This window comes from Montipora capricornis, chromosome 7, assembly GCF_036669925.1.
Source record: "Montipora capricornis isolate CH-2021 chromosome 7, ASM3666992v2, whole genome shotgun sequence".
In the NCBI taxonomy this organism is placed as follows: domain Eukaryota; kingdom Metazoa; phylum Cnidaria; class Anthozoa; order Scleractinia; family Acroporidae; genus Montipora; species Montipora capricornis.
The window spans coordinates 25,569,273-25,594,272 of NC_090889.1; the positions used below are offsets into that span (position 1 = coordinate 25,569,273).

General features: G+C 40.0%; 2 protein-coding genes across 3 annotated transcripts in view; one reads left to right on the forward strand and one right to left on the reverse strand.

Annotated features, from left to right (window-relative positions):
* The first annotated feature begins 1,542 nt into the window (after positions 1 to 1,542).
* Positions 1,543 to 7,879, forward strand: LOC138056573 (uncharacterized). The gene is made up of 7 exons (XM_068902394.1): positions 1,543 to 2,026; positions 2,213 to 2,281; positions 2,391 to 2,531; positions 2,644 to 2,793; positions 3,369 to 3,498; positions 3,945 to 4,037; positions 4,777 to 7,879. Exons 1-6 carry the CDS (start codon positions 1,891 to 1,893, stop codon positions 4,012 to 4,014), a joined length of 696 nt encoding a protein of 231 aa, XP_068758495.1. The 5' UTR covers positions 1,543 to 1,890; the 3' UTR covers positions 4,015 to 4,037; positions 4,777 to 7,879.
* LOC138056572 (copine-3-like) overlaps positions 6,912 to 25,000 on the reverse strand; it is a 19,617-nt gene continuing 1,528 nt past the window's right edge. Inside the window, exons 2-15 of one of the 2 annotated variants that reach the window (XM_068902391.1) lie at positions 22,537 to 22,716; positions 21,747 to 21,812; positions 21,526 to 21,600; positions 19,195 to 19,278; positions 18,479 to 18,568; positions 17,330 to 17,425; positions 15,786 to 15,872; positions 15,057 to 15,116; positions 12,470 to 12,603; positions 12,193 to 12,299; positions 10,964 to 11,097; positions 9,712 to 9,875; positions 9,429 to 9,498; positions 6,912 to 8,061 (exon numbers count right to left, since the gene is read on the reverse strand). In XM_068902391.1, coding sequence (XP_068758492.1) covers positions 7,930 to 8,061; positions 9,429 to 9,498; positions 9,712 to 9,875; positions 10,964 to 11,097; positions 12,193 to 12,299; positions 12,470 to 12,603; positions 15,057 to 15,116; positions 15,786 to 15,872; positions 17,330 to 17,425; positions 18,479 to 18,568; positions 19,195 to 19,278; positions 21,526 to 21,600; positions 21,747 to 21,812; positions 22,537 to 22,716 — 1,479 coding nt within the window. In that variant the 3' untranslated portion in view covers positions 6,912 to 7,929. Of the gene's footprint in view, positions 8,062 to 9,428; positions 9,499 to 9,711; positions 9,876 to 10,963; positions 11,098 to 12,192; positions 12,300 to 12,469; positions 12,604 to 15,056; positions 15,117 to 15,785; positions 15,873 to 17,329; positions 17,426 to 17,481; positions 17,578 to 18,478; positions 18,569 to 19,194; positions 19,279 to 21,525; positions 21,601 to 21,746; positions 21,813 to 22,536; positions 22,717 to 25,000 lie in introns of both variants that reach the window. The other variant, XM_068902393.1, reaches the window with a different exon arrangement.

Consider the following 25,000-nt stretch of genomic DNA (forward strand, 5'->3'; position numbering starts at 1 on the left):
GTAGCGTTTTACAATTAACACCTACAGAAACAAAAATGGCATAAATTAAAGATACAATGTCCATAATGTTCGCTTAGTAAAATATATTCTATATACAAGGCTAAAAGTTAAAAAATTAAAATGTTCAAACCAAACGTTTTCGGCTGTTTGCCATCATCAGGGTTAAAATGGGTGACCGTCCGCGCGTACATTTATATCTCATGTAATTCCCAAAGGGAAAAGTTTGGAGACATAAGAAATGACTTGTTTGTTCAAACTGGGGCGGAATTGTTGGATCATTAGCCCCTCGACGATCCTACGCTTGTGAAAAGTCTGTGCCGAGGAGAGAACACGCCAAGTGAAAGCATGTGATGGGTTTTCCCGCAGGTGTTTTGCAGGTTCAGAAGTGTGCGCAGGATTTGAATGCTCCGCAATTCGTACTGCTAAGTTTCGTACAGTCTCGCCAATGTAATCAACGCCACAAGAACAATCACCTTTGTAAACAACTTTGGATCTGTGAGTGTTTTTGTCTTTGTTGTTAAAGAGGGTTTTGATTTGCCTTGTTTGCCACAGGATTATAAAAATAAAATTGAAATTAGTGAACTTGTTGAGTTTTTCAATAAACGTCTTACTGAGTTTTTCGTTTTTACTGCAAAAAGGGAGCTTAATGAAAACTTTCTTTCGTTCTTCGAAGAGAAAATTCGGAATGATGTTGTCATCTTGGGGCGAGTGGTTTAGAAAGTTGTTGATTGTATGCGAAATAAAACGTTTCGGGTAACCTGCATTGATGAAAGAAGTTTCTAGAGTTTTTAAGTCCTTGTCAAAATCGGTAGAGATGCGTTTGGCTCTGTAGAGTGCGCTAGTGATGCAATTCCTTTTCCACTTGGTAGGGACCTCAGATTTCCAATGTGTTGGTAGTTTCCCCGGCTTCTTGAAGACGCTGCAATTGAACTTGTTGGTATAACTAAAGGCAGTATCGAGAAAATGGTCGGGGTTTTCCTCGACAGTGAAAACAATGTTAGGGTGGTAGTGATTTAGTCGCTCGAGTAGAGCATCAGGCTCGTTCTTTTTCTTCTTAGAGAAACAATCATCAACATACCGATCATAAAATGGCGGGTTGAAAGGTCGGACTACGTCAGCTTCTAATTTAGCCATGAAAATGTTTGCAAGGACTGGAGATAGTGGGTTGCCCATGCCGCATCCATCGATTTGTTTATATAGCTTGCCATTAAAACTGAAAACTGTGTTCTTGGTGACATTGCAGAGCAGGCGTCTGAAGAGTAACTTTGAGCTGAGTTGTGGTAGCTTGTTGTTGGTATAAATTTCATGAAAAGATACAATGAAAATGTAAAATACAATTGAATAAAAGGGTGAATCGGATCAGACAATCTTAACAAAAACTAAATAAAATCAATCTACTAATCTAAAACGCTTTAAAAATGACCTTCCCGAAAAAGGTAGTTCTTAAGTTTACGTTAAAAAATAGTTAGTGATTGAATTTCGCGCAATTCAGTGGGCAAACTATTCCACAAATATGGCGCAGCGGCATAAAAGGATCTGGCACCAAGCACGGAAAACATTTTCTCTTTGGGCGACTCAAGTAACAGACTTCTATTCGATCTAAGATTGTAAGAGGACTTTGGCCTAACACTAATTAATTCACTAATACAATAATAAGGTAATAATATAATAACAAGTTAAGTTGTCCAACAGAGAGGCGGCACATAAAAAAAATCTAACTAAGCACCCTGTCCCAGTGCACTTTGCACAGTTGTGAGAAAATCACCCAGCCCCAGTCTTTTTCCCTATCAGGAATTACTTAAGAGATAAAGAGATAATTAGCATTGCGCGCGCACTTTAATTTGGATAGTGACGCATGAAAATTAAAAAGCTATCAAGCGCAACATAACCATGAAGTCGTGGAAACTCCTCTTCATCGCTGGAGCCTTTTTGCTTATGACAAGTATTGTTCTGACGACTGCTTTTCCTAAACACAAGAATGTAAAACCATTGTTGAAACAGAGAGACGATGAGCAAGATGTTGAAGGTGAGTCGGCGACACTCGTGAGCCAGGAAGCCATGGTTTTCCAGCAGATCTCAAGAGTTTCAGTGTTGGAGTTCGGTTATGTCATCGCGACTTAAAGAAACTTCCGGTTGGCACATGGGCGTAAAATTTCGGATTGGTCAATTTCATTGCGTTCCATGTCACTTATTTTTTTCTTTTTGTTTTCAGAAACGGACGAGGAAGCAACCAAGAAGCCCAAGATCAAAGTCCAATGCGCAAAATCACTGGACGTGATAAGTATGTCTATTAGTGCAATACTCAGTGTCAACATATTTTATTTCTACACTTAAGCTGTATTCTGCAGATTTTTTCGCTGACGTTGGATCGTTTTTTTTTTTGTACACAGAAAAGGTTGCAACTAGCTGTTCCGAATCTAATTGTCCTGGTGGAGCAAAAGCATGCCGCGGTCATTACGAGAACTATGACAAAAAGTTTTGCGTGTGCTCACATCACAGTATTTTTCTCAAGACCGAACGGCAATGCATAGGTAAGAATGACTACCGACAGATCCGGGCAAATAGCCATAACTATACACGCGCACTATCAATTGAATAATGCCATCCTGATTAAATTTGTGTGTTTAATTTTCTTTCCTATAGATATGGAAAAACCATGTGATCATGCTCGACTTCTGAGGCTTTGTCACAGTAAAGCTACTTGTATGCCAGCCGGAAAGGGGTTATACTACTGCAAGTGTCCCAAGGGATACACTCTAAACGGAGAGACTTGCCAGAAAATTAAGAAGAAAGGTGCCTTAGAACAAACCATGTCGATCACCAGTCTTATGGGTTTACAGGACAGGAAAGGGGTAGAAACGATAAGCCTTGAGGCTTGGGTGGGGTGCTAAATTGTAAAAAAAAAAAACAGCATTCCTAAGCTTGTGAGTTCCTTTAGAAATTTTGGGTGTGGATGCCTCCAGATCCCTGAAAGGATTAGAGCCCCTTCCCCTTACTCTCAACCCTCTTCACTACCACCACCCTACCCCCCAGAGACGCTCTGCTGTCAAAAATGTTCCCTGGAAAAGAGTTTGCTTTCGAATCATTAAATGCAATGACAAAGAGAAAGCAAAACAGAGGAACGGAGGCCTTGATTGGACGAGAGAGACAACGAGCTCTAAGCAAATTCTTTCTTTTCTTTTAATAAATTAATATGGCTGCTACGTCAACCAAACGTGAGGGAGTTAAGTTGTGTGAGTGAACATTCTGCCATTTATTGTGTTCTGTGATGACGTTGGGGTTGAAAACGATTGCAGTGATCTTAGGGATGCAAATAATGCCTTCTCATCATTTCTCGTCTTTTCGGTCTTTAAATCTTCTTACTCCAGCACCAGTAAAGATAGAACAAAAGAAAGTGAAGGTCGAAGAGTCCAGCGGCAGCAACATAGGCATTATCATTCCTGCAGTGGTCGTGCCACTCGTTGTGATTATTGCTGTGGTGGTCATCTGTGTGTTGAAGTAAGTACTTTCACGCCGTTGTCGCTTATGGAAGAAAATGCCATTCTTTCAAGACCAGGATAAATTTATTTGATCTTATCGTTTAAAGATTGTTTTTATCTCCCTTGTGAAAAGCATGTTCACACCAAAACAACGTTAGACGATGGTTTTCAAGGATTCATCTCATGATATTTAACGCATTTCAAGTCCAAAGCGTTGCCGTGTTATAGCACTGAATTACCGTAGATAACTGACATGTGACGTGAACCCTTAATGTCGAGTTAACCTTGTAGCTAAGAGATGAAACACGAAAGAGGAGCTGGATCGATAAACACGCGCGTTTAGTTAGATGTTTGCGATAGATGCGTGTAATTATTAAAGACAAAAATCTTGAAGATTTGAGGCGAGCTCTACTGGCGACAATAGTCTAATTTTTATGGCTGAGTTGATCGTTTTTCCGTCCTTAGAAAAGGGAGTCAATCAGGAGACGAAGAGGAAGACGAGGCCGATGACGGCGATAACGAAGAAGATTACTAACTGCTTTCAGTATTTTATAACAGGTCAGATACTGCGCGGTTTTTAATTGAGTGTCGAAAGTAATTAGCTTTGGTTTTGCATTACTTTACTCAGTGATTGGTTCAAAGTTCTCGTGCCACTTTTTGAACCAACCAGAACTGAAACCAAAACCAATCGTGGCTCACGCGTGCACATTTTCCGGCGCTTTGTGTCGGCTACGTGTAATTATTTCGGCTTTTGATTGGTTTACTGGATTGTCTCCGTCCTTTGTGATTAGCCAAAATAAAAAAACTCGCTCTATGGTTTCATTTTATCATTTCTGAACATAATAGAAAAAAGTCATGACATCTTGCCTAATTCTCAAATGAGTTTCTCGATCCTTATTCTCCAAAGAGTTGCTCAGATTGGGGTAAAAGAACAACGCGATTGGACAGTTCTTCCCAATGCTTAAGAAGTCTATTCGATGTAAAATTTTAAGCGTCATATTAAGAAGTTTTTAATCGCTAAGCATTTTTAACATGATTTGTCATTCATAGTTAGTCTTTTTATTTTGTTTGTAAAAAAATTAGTGTAGTAGTTTTTAGTTTTATTTTAGCTAGCAAGGACCTCCCTGAAAATCGCGTATGTGACGGGAGCTTCCTCTTTAAATTACTATTATTATTATTATTATTATTATTATTATTATTATCGAGCGACTCGAGCGTACACAACAACTAGTGAAAATCAAGCGAAGTCAAACCAAAACTTCCATACTCTAATCATGTTGTTTCCTTTTATTTTCAGGCTACTCTTTTTCATGGGATACTTTTAACTATACACATATGAAGCATTCTGACTTTGTACTTAAATCTGCTGATACTGTAATTTATATTACCAAACTTGAAGTTGCTCTTTCTCTATTATTTACTGCTTAAATTTAAACACTTTCTGTTAACTTACCAACGCAGGATCACAAGTATTAAACACTGGATTTTTGTCGTCTAACAAAGTCACGTCTTTAAAGATCTTTTTTCTGGAAAATATTACCTATTACGAGTTCATGGGTATTTGTTACTGTATTTCTCCTTTGTTGTACTTGACCTGTTCTTAACTAAGACAAATGACTTAAATAAAGCCGCGTTGAAAAAACAATAGTTTGTTGTCTCTGTAAGTTGGCCGGGTGATCTCAGTTTTCTGTCCCAAGAAACTCTACCACATTTCAGTGTATTGCCAATCATCTTTCCTCAATTCGAGAAAATTAGTTTAAAAGTCTGGGAGACAAATGTTCTGGTATGCAAAGTGTTCCCTTCCGGTTTTCATGCAGAGCTCAAGAATTTCTCATTCTCCTTCCTAGAGCTGCCCAGCCCTCTTAGCCGCCAAAGGCAACCCGTTCTCGCCCTTGAATTCGCGATTATCCTGAATTGTTAATTTGCTTTGAATTCACTTAGAAGACTGAAAGCTTGATATGGATTATGGGAAATGGTCATATTTGTTTGAAAACACAAGCCAAGTGTATGGACATAGGACTCGGACCTGGGAATAGTGATTAACCCATCACCTAACCACTTGACCACAACACTCAGAACACTGCTAGCTGCTCAGGGACAGTATCTTAAACACTATTTGATCGTGCTGTATCATCACTCGACAAAAAACAACATTAAGTACTTCAAAAGGTCGGTTTCCAAACTTCACGCTACTCTTCAGCAGCGATATTCTGTGGTAGACTTAAATGAATGTTCTTTTCTTGAGAAAGGCGGTGTATTGATCTTCAGCGGTAAAGCGGAAAGAAGCGTTTCCTATAGAGTAGAAACTCCGGGTTCAAGTCCAATCCACGGATACAATTTTTTATTCGCCTTATCTTTGCTACCACAAATTCCGAGACGGTGTCCAAAATTCACGATGATAGTGAATTCAAATCAAATTAGGTCTAACAATTCAGGATAATTCTGAATTCATGGGCGGGAACGTGTTGCCAAAGGCTGAGCACGAAAACTCGTGCGAAGGCCTTGCCGGCTAAGAGAAACGATGCAATTCGGGAACTTGTATGAGGGAAATCTCCCCGTGCAGCGGACTTTCTAAGCGTAACACGCCACCAAAATTAGAATAACTAATAGATTAATAACAAGTCTGACGACAGCAAAATGTCTCAGCACAGGAAAGTTTCAAAGCACACTGAGAACATTGTTTTAGTCTTGGTTACGTCCAACAGCAAAGTCAATGCATTTTGACGAGTGTGCCAGTTGCCACCGAAGTGTGAATTCTACACCAATCCACTACTAACAACGACGTAAGAGAGTTGCCGGATGATGAACTTTAAAAGTGTCAAGTCCTCTAGCGCATGCGCACTACTTGGGGTCACTATACACTGAAAATCAACTCAAATGAACTCAAATCAAACCAAACGTTGTTTTTGAAAAGAGGGGAAAACCAGAGTACCCGGAGAAAAACCTCTCGGAGCAGAGAAGAGGGTGTTGAGGCTGGTGCTCCAACCACGCGCCAACCCAAAATTCCTATCGTCAGTCTTGTATTTCTCTTGAATGAATACTTCTAGAGATTCAGAAAATTGAATACTTATATTTCGATCGTTTGAGTGCGCAAAAAGAGGAACGTCTTCCGCGAGAGCACGACCCCAGCCACTGGCTGGTATTATCGAAACCAGGCTCTGTTATTTTTCAGACACAAGAGAAAACGAAACTCGGGATGGAAGAGGCACATATATCTTCTTCTCAGGAACTTTATCAGTATCACTCGTGAAAGATCAGCATGGCCGCTAGACTCTTACGGAGCCGAGCTAAATCGTGTCCTTGACTTTTCATGTCATCACTAATTACATGTATTGCTTCGGTTCCTCCTTCAAAAGTTGTACTGAAAATTGACATTTCTACAAAACTTACACAGCAACTAAACGGCAAAAAGTCAAGCAAACACCTCTAATCTAAATTTGCTGCAGTCTTGATTTTATTTTCATTTTAATATCCAATACTGTATAACTACCTAAGAATCCTTTTCCTAATATATGCTTCACATAATTGTTTCTTATTATGCCGCTCGTGTAATAATTACATCCGCGGTAAAATGCCCTGGGAACGAGGTTGACATTATGCATAACCACTTCCGATATATTAAAATTCAGCTTGGCAGCGAGGCCAAGAGGACACAAACAAAGGAAACTGAATGAACATGTTTATTCATTTCTTCTGTTTGTATCCTCTCAGCCTCACTATGAAGCTGAATTTTAATATATCAAGGGTGGTCTATTATGCCATGCCCACGGCCCCATGCCACATAATAATGCTAATTGGGCGAAATACTTGAGATGTACTTTCAACCAATCAGAGCTGCCGACAGCAAAACCAGTTGTGACTTTGTCGCGTTTTAGTGACCCTTAGAGCAAGTTCCCTTCTCCCCTAATTGAGTTGTGATTGGTTGAATTGACTGTTTGCTTTTGCATTGATTGGCTGTTGTAATAACTCTTTTTTATGCATATGAAAACTATACCGACGAAGCCACAGTTAGAGTAAACACGTGCTGAGTTTCAGTTACGCCTGCATAACGCGACAAACTGCACAACTTTTAAGGCAGTTAGGTCCGTTTTAAACTTCGCATTTCACATGTGTCAAATCTAATGCAAATGAGCGAAAACAATTAGATTCGGCAAGTTTAAAACGGGCCTTACTGTGTATTTGATCGGAATATAATACAACGCTATTTCACTGTTGCTCAAAAACGTTGTAAACTGAGTGAATAAGTTACTTTTCGCGACTAAGAAGGGTTAAATCATGCGGATTTAGCTTCTTTTATTTTATTCAATGCTCAAAATTACCATGGTATTTTACGCCCGACCGACTTACGAGCACACTCAATTATAATTTACATGGAAATTTAATTGGTAGTTTGGTGAATGATGTCCGAAAAAGACTAACAATTAAGACTGCCCAAAGCAGGGATTAGGAATCACAGAGCTCCCAAGGAGGGAGGGGCTGGTCCTTTTGGTGGCATAGGAGCGAGGCCACGCTTGGTGAAGTACTCCTGTACCTGCTTGGGAATTTCTGCCAACACATGCTTGGCGAGCACGGCAGGCGGTTGCTATTAAAACGAAAACAAAAACGAGAAAAACAATGACAATAAGAAATGTCGGAAATGTAAGCAAAAAGAAACATAGCCCGCGACTACGTTCAAAGGAGAGAATCGACCATAATTCGCTGGCTTTGAGTGATCGCTCTTTATTTTGTCTGTTCCCTAAAGCAGACTACCCTAACCACAACACCCCCCCCCCCACCCCCACCCTATGCGTCAATGAAACGTCCAGCATGGCGGCATGAAGGTGAAGAAAAGCGCGTAATTAGAAACACGACCAATTTTGTCACCAACAAGTGCCCAATTAAGGACGGTGCCTACTATTGTTATTGCGCATACGTTCTGCGCATCTTGAGATGCTCGGATTTCCTATCGGCGGTGCTTATTAATACAGGGATATTTTTGCGCGGTTCAAAACTATGCGGAGAAGGCAGAACTTAGCAAGTGTTCTTGGTATCTAAAAAGAAAATTGGGGCTAACCACGCATTTTTCAGAGATAATAAAGCTTGAATTTGGAAAAGAACGCCATACATTGCTTTGTATTTTAAGGCTTTTTACAAATATTGTTGATTAATTATCTTCGAAAAATGCGTGGTTACCCCCAATTTTCTTTTTGGATTTCAATAACACTTGTTAAGATCTGCTTTTCCCGCATAGTCAGTAAACCGCGCAAAAATACCTTTGAATTAGTAGGCACCGTCCTTAATTCCATGCCTTTGCTGTCTCTTTCAAACCATCAGGTAAGTGATACCGTTGACATTATTTTTAAGGTTAGGGCAAGTGCAGTTGCAGATCTTTATAATTATCGTGACGAGCAGCGTCCCAAAGGACGCTTTGTGACGTTGATTTTTTGTATTCTAAGACACGAGTGACGTTGAAGTTGGGGACAAGAGCAAGGGGACACTTCGTGACGCTTATTGAAAATAGGAGTGTACTTAAAGAGGCTATGTCACGCAAATTGATGAAATTTCATGACACCCAAACTCTCAAAAAGTAGAATGAAACATTGCAATAATCACTTAAAACTACTGATCGACATAAAAGAAATACAACAAAAGCAAAGAGAAGCGTGGATGGACACAAACGGACAAGATTGAAACTGATTGCAGGTTATTTGCATGTGGGTAATCTTGAAAAAAGTCGGGTCGACGTTTTTCAAGTTTATGGCAAATCGCCTGGATAAAGGTCGTTCATGCTCAGAATCATCTTGTTTGTGAGGCAACGATAATTTTATCAGTAAAGGAATTCCAACTTACCATTTTCGAGTTTTAATCTCATGATTAACTAAAGATTTCCCCGAAACACCCTAAAATAACATGACAGAGACCCTTAACGACGTGTTATTTCTGTACATCATCTGCGTGACATGTTCTTACCGTTTTGAAATCTCTATAAGGCACAAACTGAACTATGTCTCTATCGGCATAATGATGACCGCAACGTAATCTGTTAAAGAAATAAATAAAAAACAGAATCAGATTGCCAAAAAACAAGGCTGCGCCGTGCGAGGTAAAAGGTGGTTAGCGCCTAAGGCAACAAAACTAAAAATTAAAAAAGCCAGATACGACCAAGAGAAAGGTTGGTGACACAAACACTGAGCCTCTTCACTGACAGGTGAGGTTGTTTTGTTATCATTTTTAAATTTCTTTTTGCTTATACCTTCCTTCATCAGCATCCAGTTCATTCATATCTTTGAAATCAGCTTGACCGACTCCAACAATAATCACTGACAATGGCAGGCGTGATGCCTTGATAATAGCGGCTTTTGTGTCCTCCATGTCTGTCAATACACCGTCCGTCAGAAGAAGAAGCACATAGTATTGCTGTTGAGCGAACAGAGAGAGATGGAGCGAAAGGTAACGATCCGGAGTGGGTCACTTTGTGTCATTAGAGAGTTTGAGTAGTAGAGGAGACTGACATCGCGTTTGCTTGGAACAACACATGTCAAACGGCTGGAGGCCGTCTTTTCATAAAAGCATGAAATTTGTCTTATTCTGATTTGTCTCTCCCTTTGTTGAGAAGTTGTTCGATATCTGTAATTAATAAAAACTGAACTACGGATATATGAGGTCCAGCATTTTCATTGGTTCGCCGGACACTTGCTATCAGTTCGTATACCTATTGTACCTAATATGGTCAAGGAATGCGTCAGCAATAAAGCGAGCTGAAAACGTCTTTGCAGCTCTGGGAAAAAATGGCCGACAAAAGCCGCTTAGGCCCGTTTCAAACGTCGCATTTTACATCTGCCGAATCTATAATGCAAATGAGCGGAAACAATAGATTTTTTCTCATTTGCATTAGATTCAGCACATGTAAAATGCGACGTTTAAATCGGGCCTTAGGGCCCGAATTGACTAAAATAAAATCAACGTGGAAGAATTGTTGATCCTGGAAATTTTTTTTATAAAACAATTATTCTACTTGGGTTTGCTGGATATAAAATTATTATAACCAACTCGGCGCGTTATCCATCACTTCATATCCAGCGCGCCCTCGTAGAAGAATTATTAAATAAGCTTCAATTAAACAAGTTTCCCTGACTTTGGGCAAAACGCAAACTTCGGTTTCGTGGCTTTAAACGCGATGCTTAATCTATTCAGGGAGCAGCGGACGCTGGGCCTTGAATTATATTGCTAGACAATTTGAAAAGAATATTAATTTGCATTTTAGTTCGGATTGTTTATTTAAAATAAAGACTTGGTGCTCTACCACCCTTGGTAAACTAGGCCGTGTCTTATCACAGATGTAGAGGCTGTTAACAACCCCTTGACTGGCTTGAATGGCAACTTGTGTGAAATGATTTCCACAGGCTGTAGTAACAGTGTACTCAACCATCTAACATTCCAGCAGACATTTAATACCGTTAATTAAGAAGGATGATACAACGTTAGAGTAAAGAGATCACACAAACCGATGCAGTGCTGTCCTTGGCAGCCTGTTCAGCAAATCTGATCACGTGATTAATGATCGGCGCCACGTTTGTCGGCCCATACAGCTGCACTTGGCGAATACAGTTCTGATATGCAACTACAATCTCAGGGATCCCTAGAAAAAAGGAACGTTTGTGATTCGTTAGATCAGTCCTTCAAGCAGAAAGGTTGTGCAGAGGCTGATTAGTGCTAATCCTGGTCAAACCTTGATTCTTAGTAATTAAGCTTCAGAAAACTGGCAGCTACACCATGTGTCACGCAACGTGACAACTACTACAATTAGGCTGCAACCACTTCTGGGTCTTAAGTGCTTTAGCTTTCAACGAATATGACAAATATAAAAAAAGAGGTTTTTTTGTTTTTAGCATGCGCACTAAGGAAAATTTGACCTCCAGACCCAGTGCACATGCCCAGCACTAAAAATATCCTGAGCTAGTCTAAAGATTGCCATGCTTCCTATTTGCCAAGGATACAATAATCACTTTCAAAACGACAGGGCATCGTCGTAATAATGTGCATCTAATAAATCCCTGCTAATTTAGAACTTGGTTTTTGGGTCTGGAGAGGATTAATCAAAGATGACAGTAGCCTGTCCCAGGGTCCCAAATAGTCAGGAAAGAGAAAAAAAACTGCGTGCGAAAAACGAGTGGGGGCTTGGGTCGAGGTGCGGCCACTCGTTTTTCGCACGCAGTTTTTTTCTCTTTCCCGATTGTCTGGAAGCCTGGAACAGGATAAGATGACAGATAGTTTTATTGACGGTCTTCACTCAATCACAGGGCACTGTCATTTTCATAGTTGACCTGGAATTGAGCGTAAGTTTGCCAAACAAAATCATGCCTTGTTTTCATCGAAAAAGGCACATCTGAAAACATGTAAATGTGGATAAGGCCTTGCATGAGTGCTAAACATGGACACATTTTTCTGGAAAGGGAGACTGATCAATATTATGCACCTATCAATGTTAAGCCTGAGGGAGGGGGGTTAGGCATGGGGTGGGGATTTTGATTTTTTTTTTTTTTAATTCAAATTCCCCACCCCTGGGACAAAATAATTGGTCAACATCCCCACCCAGCGGCAAGTGAAGGTGGTCAAATGTCCTTTCGTACGATCAAAATCCCTACCGTGGGGACAGACTTCGCAATCAAACTCCCGTGGTTAGCCAGACCCCCCTCCATCGGGCTTAACATTGATAGGTGCATTACATTATTACCATGACAGTAGGGATTGGTTGGATTGAACGTCAAAGGAAACTCATGTGACACTTGCATATTTGGAGGTATTCTCGCTCCAAATCCTAGGGCTGGAAAATATTTGTCACTGAAAACAGAAGAAAAAACAAAGTTATTAACAAACTAACTATGTTTTTACTGAACTAACCTAGTCAAGATAATTTTAAAAGTAAATTAGTTCTTGTTGTCAGGTTGTTAAATGCTCTTACATTTTTAATTTAAGGACAATATTTTAAATTTTATGCAAACCCAACATACCTATCATAGTCCTGGCAGACTTCTCCAACAGCGACCAAAGCCCTGACGTACTCGTTGGGTTCATAAGGATTCATATAGTGTAGAGATCGAGGATCATTTGGGTCACCATTTGATGCAGTGAAATCTATACCTACCTGTTAAAAATAACAAAATAAATTAAACTAATACACTAAATTAACCCCTAACTTTGACAGGATTTTCAAGGAAAATATTTTAAAAAAATGATGCAGGTAAGTGATAAATGAAAATTGTATGAAAGATCATTATGGGTCTTAACAAAAGTGAAATCAATTAAGTGATATAAAAGATTATCAATGGTAACATTAGAACTGTTCCAAGATTTACAGACTGAGCTATACACCAGAACGTTGTGCTTGTGTTGACGGCTACCAGCTCATGAATGATCTATTCAAGAATCCCAACTGTCAGAAGGCACATCAGATGGCAATTTCCAAGTGCAGCCAATAGGTTCTTTTAATTGTTTATATTCTACATTGCGTTACTGAGTATCAAAATATACTGTCTAATCTTGATGGCTTGATGGCTCCGTCGATCTCGAGAGACCATGGTAGACTGTGCCCAGGCTTGTCACTTTGTGTTGCAGTGCCGGGTGTGGCTGTAAAGGCCGATGCGGGACCCGCATTGCCTGTTGCATCTGCTGCAGGTAAAGACCGGCTCCTGTCTTCCTGTCTGGGATGGGGCTGACTGTAGCAGCTGCTCCTTGCGAAGGCATTTCTCTTCCCAGCGGGTTGCTCTCCTCTCCTCTGCTTCCTTGATGACTGCTTGTGTGGTGGACCGCCAGCCAGATCGGTCCGAGGCTGCTGACTCTAGGTCGGAGGGGTTGAACCCACCAGCCTTCAGATCACGCTTGCACACATCCTTGTAGCGGAGGGCTGGACGTCCTGTGGGTCTGGTGCCAGTGGCCAGCTCCCCAAACAGCATGTCTTTGGGGATGCGGCCGTCATCCATTCGAGTGACATGGCCAAGCCAGCGCAGATGTCTCTGGGTCAGGATGGCAAATATGCTGGGCATCCCTGCCTTGGCCAGGACGTCGATGTTGGTGACACGGTCTTGCCAGGTGATGCCAAGGAGTCTGCGGAGGCAGCGCATGTGGAAAGCATTCAGCCTGCGTTCCTGGTAGGAGTAGAGGGTCCATGCTTCACTGCCGTAGAGGAGAGTGCTCAGTACACAGGCCTGGTAGACTCTCATCTTGGTGTTTGTGGAGAGCATGGTGTTGTCCCACACTCTCTTTGTCAGGCGGGCCAATGCTGTTGCTGCCTTGCCAATCCTCGTGTTCAGCTCTGCATCAAGGGAGAGGTTGCTGGAGATGGTGGACCCGAGGTAGGTGAACTTGACCACAACTTCGAGGGTGTGGTCGCCGATCGAGATGCTCGGGTCGTTGCTGACGTCTTGACCCATGACCTGTGTCTTTTTCAGGCTGATGGTGAGGCCGAACTCTGTACAGGCAGCTGCAAAGCTGTCAATGAGCCGCTGCAGTGCTGCCTCCGAGTGGGCTGCTATTCCAGCATCGTCAGCGAAGAGGAGCTCTCTGATCAGCACTTTCTGCACCTTTGTCTTTGCCCGGAGACGTGACAGATTGAAGAGGCCTCCATCACTCCTAGTGTGGATGAAGATTCCGTCTTCAGAGTCCCGGAAAGCATAGGAGAGGAGCAGAGAGAAGAAGATGCCAAAGAGGGTTGGAGCAAGGACACAGCCCTGCTTCACTCCATTCTAATCTAATCTACATAAATAAAAACATATGTACGTGTTATCACATTAAACTACATAGTATATACATGACATTATTCCTTTAATATGTCAAACATGTTAATAAAGCAATAACAGTTTGTTCTTTCAAGGGACTGACTGAAAGATAGTAACCTGGCTAATGAGACCAAGAAGGTGAGCAATTATTATTGACTACCAAGATTGACTAGTCCAGAGCAGGATTTAAATGAGAACCGTTAGATTGCAAGTCAGGAGTCCTAGCAACTGAGCAATGTAACCTCCACAAAATACTACTAATAATAATTATCAGAGACCTTGAGACTTTCCCTCCAGACAAAGCCACTAATAGATTTTACTGTGTCTAATGCCAGACAATTTTATCTGTCAATGGCTAGCCCCTAAGGGGCCATGGGGTGAACATTACTTTATGCCCAGGAAAAAACTCCTCTCTACCCCTCCCAACAGTGACACTTAATGATTTTACCGTGTCTTATGACAGAAGATTTTACTTGTCAATGGGAACCCATTAAGGACGAAACAGTTAAACTGTTAAATTCTTTAAATCGCCATGTGATTATAAATTATTATTTTTAAAACTGATGTACAATCAAGCAAATTGTTGATTTATCCTTGTTTTCCTTTTTTTTTTTCAAAGGAGTGTATGGGTAAATAATTTCTAGTAAGTGCAAGTAAGTAGTGAAGTGAGCATTAATAATTGCAAGTAGGTGTGTTTTCCAAGTTGATGTATGTAAGTGTTTGTAAGTAAGCATGTATATGGTAGTCATAGATAATATAACTTGTAGGTATTTGTACTGCTGTTTTGTGTCAAATTTAAAAAAGCATCATTGATTTATCCTACCGTAAAGTTAATTTGGCATCCTCCCATTATATAATCCAAAAACGTGTGAACTTTTGTTACCTGAAGAATGAACATTAGATTTATTTTCATTTTTGTTTGTTATCATCATAGAGTGAATGTACTAGAGATGAATCTCTTAAGGCCCGAGCCAACGGCTTCAAAATTTACTTCATTACATCCATTCGATGTTGTTCAATAGCAATGTTAGAACCGATTGCTTCCCCCTTTCAACAGTGAATCGAAGTTAAATCAATGTTGATTTCATGAGTTTAATTTAAAAGTGTTTAAACTTTGAAGTCGTTTGCCCCCTCTTTCAACATTGTTTTTTAACTAAAAATAACTTACTAATACCAATCAAACACAACACAAAAGCATATTAGCAACCAGATACAAGCTCTGCAGGCATCTGATTATGAGTCAGTACACAGTTATTAATATTATTATTAAAGCTCTCAGGATTGGCTAAAAAACAGTGAACACAAATAAATTTACAGTAGAAAAACACAAACAAAAACACAGAGCGTAGTGCCCTATATTCATTTCAACAAAATTAGCAGATGTGAAGAGCAATCTGGTATAACTATGTCCTTCAACTATCTGCCAACCAAAAGGGAACTAAAAATTGCAAAAGATAATATTGACAAATGAGGCAGAATTGCACAATATTAACTGTGGCACTGTAGCACAAATACATGTATATTATATACAAGAAAAATGTAAGAGACATACATCACACTGACTGATATAAAGGACTCCTGAATTAACATATCCTTTCTTCTTTTGCTTCTTTTTGGGATTTACCAAGTCAAGTCCCTTCTGAAATCAACAACAACAATAATAACTGTTGTTTAGTCAAAAAAAAAAATAACAGTTTAATTATTGACAGCTTAGGTATTTGACTAAGTGTTAGTGTAGGGGAAAGCAGCAGGTCTAAAACACACAGATCGTGTGTCACAGGTCAGTGTACATGTCACTGTGCTACAGATAAATAAACAAAACAATAAGTGTCTCCTGTAGCCCCTGATGTTGTTTCATGGGGGAAACATTTGGCTTTAGTTTTTCATCAGTGCAGCAGGGACATCTAGTCTTGACCTACGGAATTTGACATTTGTTTTAGACCAGCCTCACCAGTGAGAGGTAAATTTGAGGAAGTTTCCCAGGTGACTGAATTTCAAAAGAAATTAAAGTATAAAAAGAAAAATCTTTAGGGGTTTTTAAGAACTAAGGGAACTAAAATTTAAAAAAAATTGAATAAGAAATTTAAAAAGTGCGTTTTGGGATGTGACAGTGCATGTGCAACATTCTTATTTGTCTCATTTTCTTAATCTTACACCAGAAAATGCCACTTTTTACACTTGTAAACAACTCTTCAACTTATGAACACAAGCATGGATATAAGAAGGAGCAAATTTTATTACAACAATCCTGACTCCCCTGAAAAAAGAAAAGAAGTTTAGATGTACATTGGGAGTTTTGAAAGCAGGACAGAAACTTACAAATTCCTGGAGGCAAACTGTCTTTAATAGTTTTATGAACAAATACAGTACTTGTAAGAATCACAAACTGTTTTATAAAATTGGGAGAGCAACTTCAGGAAATTAGCGGGAGGTGCGGTGGCCCCATGGTAAGAGTGCTCGACTCCGGATCGAGTGGTCCAGGTTCAGGTCCTGGCTGGGGACATTGTGTTGTGTTCTTGGGCAAGACACTTTACTCTCACGGTGCCTCTCTCCACCCAGGTGTATAAATGGGTACTGGCGAAAAGCGGGGGGTAACCCTGCAATGGACTAGCATCCCATCCTGGGGGGAATAAAAATACTCCAAGTCGCTTCATGCTAACGAAACCGGAGATAAGTGCTGGCCTGATGGGCCTTCTGGCTCGTAAGCAGAGACTTTATCTTCAGGAAATTAAAGCTAGGAACAGGGGCGGAGGTAATACTCACCTTATCATAATTATAGAGGGCATAATTATGTATGATCATGGCAAAATAACCAATGAATGCTGCATGCATACGTACACATAATGAATTTCACATGTATTTGCTTGCTAATTGTAACTTTAAATCATAGACCAAATCAGCTAACTCAATCTTGTACCCAAATTATTCAAATTTCCTGGGATTAAGATTCTTTGTCTATTGTATTTCCATTATTATAAGGTAGCATTCACATATAAATGATATGGAAATGTACTTAGAACAAAACGTTTTAGTCCCAAAGGGTTTGAATTGGGTTAACAACTTTGAGTTAGATGATTTGGTCTTATGTCACCTTACCGCGTTGTGTTTCATCTCTATTAATTGCCGCAGAGTTGAATTGGTTCCTCCGATATAGTCATGTGATCCATCACCATCATAATCAAAGCAATCAATCTGTCACATTCAAACACAAAAATTACAAGAAACCTTTCTTCATACTGACTACATACCCCAGATTCTTTTGCGTCAATCAGTTGTCGAAGTGTTACATCCATGCAGCCAATCAAATCATTATTGTCATCCTCGTCATAATCATAACAGCCGATCTAACAGCGTCAAAAAATTAAAAGCATTAGAAAGCCATTGAAAAAGCAGAGAGGCGCAGTTTAATCCTTAGATGGCAGAATAGACCATTCAGCTGTTATAACTGAGTTACATGTACATGTGACTCAGGATTACAAAATATTATGTAGTGGAAGCCAGTGACATTGGCTGCTTTTTATTTCACCCTAAATCTTGGTTTAAGAATCCAATCACTTTAAATTAATGATTTCCACCAATATAATAAAGCAATAAACAAAGCACGAACTGAACCAGAGCAGGACCATGCAATTCCTTTCCAGACATTTCCAGAATTTTTGGTCCAATGGAAATTGTGCATTGTAATGAAAAGAAACTTTATTTAAGTGTCTAGTCATTCTAGCGCTGGAGCACTAATTGGGAACACTGTAAACTGAAATCAACAATCTATGCAAATCAAGTCAAATGTTGGTTTTTGAGGAGAGGGGAAAACCATAGGCTCGATTTCCAGCCATTTTGGGACTGCGCTTAACATCCTCCTCCCAACGAACGGCTAGATCACTGGTCCGCATTGTTTGTACGTGACATAGCACCCATCACAATTGTATTTTGTACTTAGCAGGCAGGTGACTTTCTGATAGGAAGAAAATACAATTGGCTGGGCCAATGATCCAGCCGTGGTGTGCATGAAGGACCGCAGGCGCACAGAACGACTGGTCATTCGAGCCTAGGAAAATAGGAATACCCAGAGGAAAACCTCGATCTCGCATCATCACTATACAAACCTCTTTGCTTTTTTTATGTACAACACTAGGTACAAGATAAAAGTACTCTTTATCAATTCAAGGTTTGTCAACACAGCCTCAGTGCAACTGAAAACCTAGGTCACTATAATACAGCTAGGCATTGTTTCATGACCAGTATTACCCTTAGTCCTCCATCATAGTCACCGCTGCACAGAGTTTGAAGAGGGATGCTGAATGATTTCCAAGATGGATTCAAATTGTTTTTAATGACCTGTGGCATCAATACAAAGAAAATCAGCTAAAAAATGAGGTACATAGATACTTGGAGAGATACATAGATGGTTTATTAAAATGAAGTTGCAACCCCAAGGTTGAGTTATATAATTATTTACAGTATTTTATTAAAACTATAATATCTCGTAAAAACCTGCAAATCTATAATGTAATACTGTAACAATACAAACTACAATACAAACTTGGAATAACAATTATTACAAATACAATTAAAATTGCACCTTAAACACATTTTTTATGACAAAAGTGTCCTTATTAGTCTGTTTGGGTTGAACCTGGTGTTGAAAGGGTGTTTCCTCCTTAGTTTATAGCTACAGGCATTCCTTTTAGGCAAGCTTGTTAGACTAGTGCTATCCTTAATTACACACTTTATTGAATGAAGTCTTAGCTAGAGACTGCCTTCTCCCTGCAAGGGGAACCAAACCATACTAAATTAATGCTTCCTTACAAGATTTCAAAGGAAACATTATACACATAGCCTGCTTTTGAACCCTTAAAATTCTTCACAATAATAATGTTACTTTCAAACCTTATTATAATCTTCAAAGTTAGTGTCAGTAAATAATGGATCACCTTCACAAAAATATGACTCCTTGGATTTACCTCAGTTCGGTGCACAAGCAGAGTTCCGCCATCAGGCTTAACTTTAGAAATCTGAAGAAATGGATCTGACTTTCCCATGAAATCCTATGAAGCAAACAAGGGAATATTTAGGTAGTACTTGAGACTTTCCAAATACTGTTGCTTGTTTTTGAGTCCAGCCTGTTGGCTGCTTTGCCATGAAAAGAATCCCACAACATCACGCAGTTTATGCCAGTTTCTGTCAACTGCTGGCATTTCAGAAAAAGGTTATAATCCACTTGGAATTCATGTCTCTTCTCTAGATCTTTAATTAATTAATATTTTGACTACAAACATGTACATGTAGGAAACAGTGGCAACCTGACATGGTAATGTTAACCCATTGACTCCTGGGAGTAAGACTCAAAAGATTTTACTCTGTTTATTAACTCCAGACGATTTTACTCGTAAACTGGGGGCATCTTGGGGGCATCCTGGGGGCATCCTGGGGCCATCCTGGGGCCATCCTGGGGTCCCTGAGGAGTGAATGGGTTAACCAGTCAAAAACTGTCTCCTCAATTAACCCATTGACTCCTGGGAGTGAGACTCAACAGATTTTACTCATCAACTGGGGGCATCCTGGGGTCCCTGAGGAGTGAATGGGTTAACCAGTCAAAAACTGTCTACTCAATTAACCCATTGACTCCTGGGAGTGAGACTCAACAGATTTTACTCATCAACTGGGGGCATCCTGGGGTCCCTGAGGAGTGAATGGGTTAACCAGTCAAAAACTGTTTCCTCAATTAACCCATTGACTCCTGGGAGTGAGACTCAACAGATTTTACTCATCAACTGGGGGCATCCTGGGGTCCCTGTGGATTGAATGGGTTAACCAGTCAAAAACTGTTTCCTCAATTAACCCATTGACTCCTGGGAGTGAGACTCAACAGATTTTACTCATCAACTGGGGGCATCCTGGGGTCCCTGTGGAGTGAATGGGTTAACCAGTCAAAAACTGTCTACTCAATTAACCCATTGACTCCTGGGAGTGAGACTCAACAGATTTTACTCATCAACTGGGGGCATCCTGGGGTCCCTGTGGATTGAATGGGTTAACCAGTCAAAAACTGTCTACTCAATTAACCCATTGACTCCTGGGAGTGAGACTCAACAGATTTTACTCATCAACTGGGGGCAGCCTGGGGTCCCTGAGGAGTGAATGGGTTAACCAGTCAAAAACTGTTTCCTCAATTAACCCATTGACTCCTGGGAGTGAGACTCAACAGATTTTACTCATCAACTGGGGGCATCCTGGGGTCCCTGTGGATTGAATGGGTTAACCAGTCAAAAACTGTTTCCTCAATTAACCCATTGACTCCTGGGAGTGAGACTCAACAGATTTTACTCATCAACTGGGGGCATCCTGGGGTCCCTGTGGAGTGAATGGGTTAACCAGTCAAAAACTGTTTCCTCAATTAACCCATTGACTCCTGGGAGTGAGACTCAACAGATTTTACTCATCAACTGGGGGCATCCTGGGGTCCCTGAGGAGTGAATGGGTTAACCAGTCAAAAACTGTTTCCTCAATTAACCCATTGACTCCTGGGAGTGAGACTCAACAGATTTTACTCATCAACTGGGGGTATCCTGGGGTCCCTGTGGAGTGAATGGGTTAACCAGTCAAAAACTGTTTCCTCAATTAACCCATTGACTCCTGGGAGTGAGACTCAACAGATTTTACTCATCAACTGGGGGCATCCTGGGGTCCCTGTGGATTGAATGGGTTAACCAGTCAAAAACTGTTTTCTCAATTAACCCATTGACTCCTGGGAGTGAGACTCAACAGATTTTACTCATCAACTGGGGGCATCCTGGGGTCCCTGTGGAGTGAATGGGTTAACCAGTCAAAAACTGTTTCCTCAATTAACCCATTGACTCCTGGGGTGAGACTCAACAGATTTTACTCATCAACTGGGGGCATCCTGGGGTCCCTGAGGAGTGAATGGGTTAACCAGTCAAAAACTGTTTCCTCAATTAACCCATTGACTCCTGGGAGTGAGACTCAACAGATTTTACTCATCAACTGGGGGCATCCTGGGGTCCCTGTGGAGTGAATGGGTTAACCAGTCAAAAACTGTTTCCTCAATTAACCCATTGACTCCTGGGAGTGACACTCAACAGATTTTACTCATCAACTGGGGGCATCCTGGGGTCCCTGTGGAGTGAATGGGTTAACCAGTCAAAAACTGTCTCCTCAATTAACCCATTGACTCCTGGGAGTGAGACTCAACAGATTTTACTCATCAACTGGGGGCATCCTGGGGTCCCTGAGGAGTCAATGGGTTAAACGACATTGTTTTATTTCTGTGGTACCTTATTATCCAAATTTGTTGATCTGAATGTCAGGTGAACTATTTCATTCCCCCCTTTTAATTCTTCTGCATAAACCTGGAAAAGAAGAGAATAATGATCAACAATAATTTTATTAATTATAATTACAATTAGGCTTCTTGAACAGGTACCAAATATATTAACCATGCAGAGATTTCAAGAACCAATAATTATTGCTTGACTGTGTAAATTCTTGAACTCACTGTTATTGTTCCCACATTGCGTCCTTTTATTTTCAAGGTCTGAGCATAGGATTTCTTTGAGACTACCTTAAAAAGAATGTCATGTACCGGACCATCAATATTGTTAATACTGAAAATATGAAATTGGCACAATATCGTTATTGGTAATAAGTCTTCTTGTCATTTTCATGCTGCATTACATAACTAAAACAGTACATTCATAACATATGTGGGTACGAAACATTTTAATGAAAGGCTCTTTTAAATACCTAAATGACAGATTTCCCTCCCCTTTCATATAAGCATGAAAAAGGTACCCCTTTCGGATGGAGCCGCCACGTATAGGTCATTATAGGGAGTACGCCTGCCCCCCCCCCCCCTCCCCCCGGGAGATATATAGGCAATGCAACCCCTTTAATTTTTTATAATACCTAGATGTAATAATTATACAAACTATTCAAAACTATAAATTTATCAGACCAGTTCTCCATGGGGTCATACAGCCTGTAGATGCCCATCTTCCAGAAGAATGAGGACAGAATAAGGACTAAATGACACACAATTCACCTTTACCACTCGGCGGCCATTTTGGAGTCTGTGGGGAATAAAGGCTTTGTCTTTGCATTGTCTTTGCCCGTCCAGCCTCACACTGAATGAGAGGTTCGACAGGCAAAATCTTTTGTTTGGACATTGAGTGATATGGGTCTATTAATTATAGAAAATTACAGGAGTTCTGAGATAAGGTTTACAACTTAACAACTCCTTGTTTGAAAAGACTAGAGAATCTAATGTTGAAAAGCAGAAAACATACCTGTCCAAGTGTACATTCCATTTCACCAAGAAAATCGTCATCTCCAAGAGAGCTTGTCTCATTATCAACATCATAAACTAAAAATTTCAGTTTTTGAACCATTTCAAAGTAGTAATCCAATCTGATTCCTTTCGCGAAATCAGGATTGAGATTATTCGTCACCTTTTCTGTCCTTGCATGCTAAACAAAACACAAATTTTTGTCAGTGAAAAATACATTGGGTTATTTATTATCATTTTTCAATTAACTACACTTTGCCTTCCAGGTAGCCCAGGTATTTTAAGGCAAAAGCTACTTAATCACCATTGCCTCGTAGATCAGACAACAACTTACAGCAGAAACTCTGTGACCAGTGCCCTTCAAACAGTTACAAGTTTATGGCTTCTTTAACATCCAATGCAATGTAAGTGATATAAAAGAAGTCCCAAGGTTATTCATCCCCAACTAGGTGAACTATGAAAGTCTAATCATCTGTAGAATTCATTACGAACCACAAACTATTTTCCTAAAGAAAATAAATTAAACACTCAAGAGTGTTTGGCACACCATGCATGAGGTTTCATTTGAACCTTACCACCCTTCTGCAGTATTTTAAGTCTACAACAGTCATTTTGAGATGAACCATCATGAGAAGCTAAGACAAATTCTCAGATTCACCACTTTTTCCCAGAATGCATCACAATTAACCAGAATGCACTGCGCATAGGATGCATTGCATTTGAGCAGAATGCCGCCAAACATTCTGGAGATTGCTTAAGCACAAGGTCCTGTAAACATTTAATGCCAGTAGTTGGTTTCTCCTACGCTTCCTGAGATAAATCAAACCACTGTGAGCAACCGTTTGATTTTCCATTGAGCATGTGCGAAGTACGTCACACCCCATGTGATGTATTTGACATCACTTTGTTTTATTTCGCAGGAAATCACTACACAGTAGGCTTGCCCAAATGCAGCAGTTACGTAGCTGAATGCATGCGCAAGCACCAAAACAAGTTTACTAACTTGTTTTACTGGTTTAAATGTAATTTATTCGTCCTTGGTGCTGGATGGTGTCTTACTCAGGGAAACTAACAGTTGCTCACAGTGGTTTCTCTCTCGGGAAGCACAGGAGAAACCAGCTGCTCGCAGGGTAGATGTAAGAGTGAAAACTCACAACAATTCCAAATCTAGATTAAGTCCCTCACACATAAATCTCATTGCACAAAGTTCAGCCACTAATGTCTCAGTGTTGAGAAACATAATGTCAACTTCCAACTTTCTTACACCCATTTTCACAATTCTGCCAAGTATTGCCAAACTGCATTTATAAAAGCTTCCACCCATCAAACTTCCAAACATCACAGGAAAGAATGACTTAGTCTCCAGTGTATTCAATCTTATAGCTTAAGTTCACAGTTCGACTACCACCAGGAAAAATATCTTGTGTCTTACTCACTTCTATGTACCGTTGCTTTGCTAAACCTGAATGCTACACTCTTTTTTTATAATATATTTTATAGGAATATCGAGACTGAAATTTGCGAAATTTTAAGGATAAACCTAAGGCCAAAATAACAATATAATTTTGTGTGTTGAAAATCTGTGAATACAATACAATAATAATTATTATACATTTTTAACTTAACCATATAAAATTATTTCTTTCTCTAAAATAGTTGAACCAAAATCGGGTACTTTCGTTTCCATCACAGTGTTTATGTAAGAAATGCATTTTTAAAAGCCGCCACAACGGCCAAGTGTCATCTGGCGTGACATTTTGACGTCGCTGACTGCAACAAAAAGCGATGGAGCACGTTCACAATGTAATAATATACATGAAAAAATTACTCGATTCTGATTGCCTGAGAGCAGTGCAGTTCAAGTGTAACACAGTGCAAAAAGTGTAATACACTTGCAAATTACACATCAAAATTCTGGATCATGATTGGCTAATAAACAATAGGGTTTGGTCACAGCCAATCAAATCTTTTGTTTTCAAATCAAGCGCAGTGATACTATTTACCCCTCATGTATGCAAAATAGTAAAATGCCAAACTCACGTATTCATGGCTTAACAGACCTGCAGTCGCCAAAATTCACTTGATACAGTGTATGTCAGGGAAAAGGGGAAAGAAAACTGATTCTGAGGTCAATGGAATAATAATTTTTTTAAAAACTGGCCTAAAGTAACACAACAAGTTCTAGACAACCAGCTGAGATTATCAAAAGAAGCTTCATCACTTCCATGGCAGACTCGCTCAGAATTGCCTACTTTATCGCTCAGTCATCTGCACATTGTTCGTATTCCTCTGTAATTTTACTCTAGTTTAGTTGCAACATCAACATCAGAAATGTTGACTTTCAGCTTACTGAAGCCTTATTGTGGGAAATCTGTTTATCTGTGTTCACTGGGAAAAGTTCCAAATGCACAAAATGGGATCAAATTTGGACCAAAATAAAGGAAAACACATTTATGAGAGTCTAG

Bases quoted from the DNA above. Each gene is read 5' to 3' on its own strand.
- LOC138056573 (XM_068902394.1), top strand. From the start codon at position 1,891: ATGAAGTCGTGGAAACTCCTCTTCATCGCTGGAGCCTTTTTGCTTATG. The intron at 2,532-2,643 runs GTAAGAATGACT...TCTTTCCTATAG, and splicing joins GACCGAACGGCAATGCATAG to ATATGGAAAAACCATGTGAT. The intron at 2,794-3,368 runs GTGCCTTAGAAC...TTCTTACTCCAG, and splicing joins CCAGAAAATTAAGAAGAAAG to CACCAGTAAAGATAGAACAA.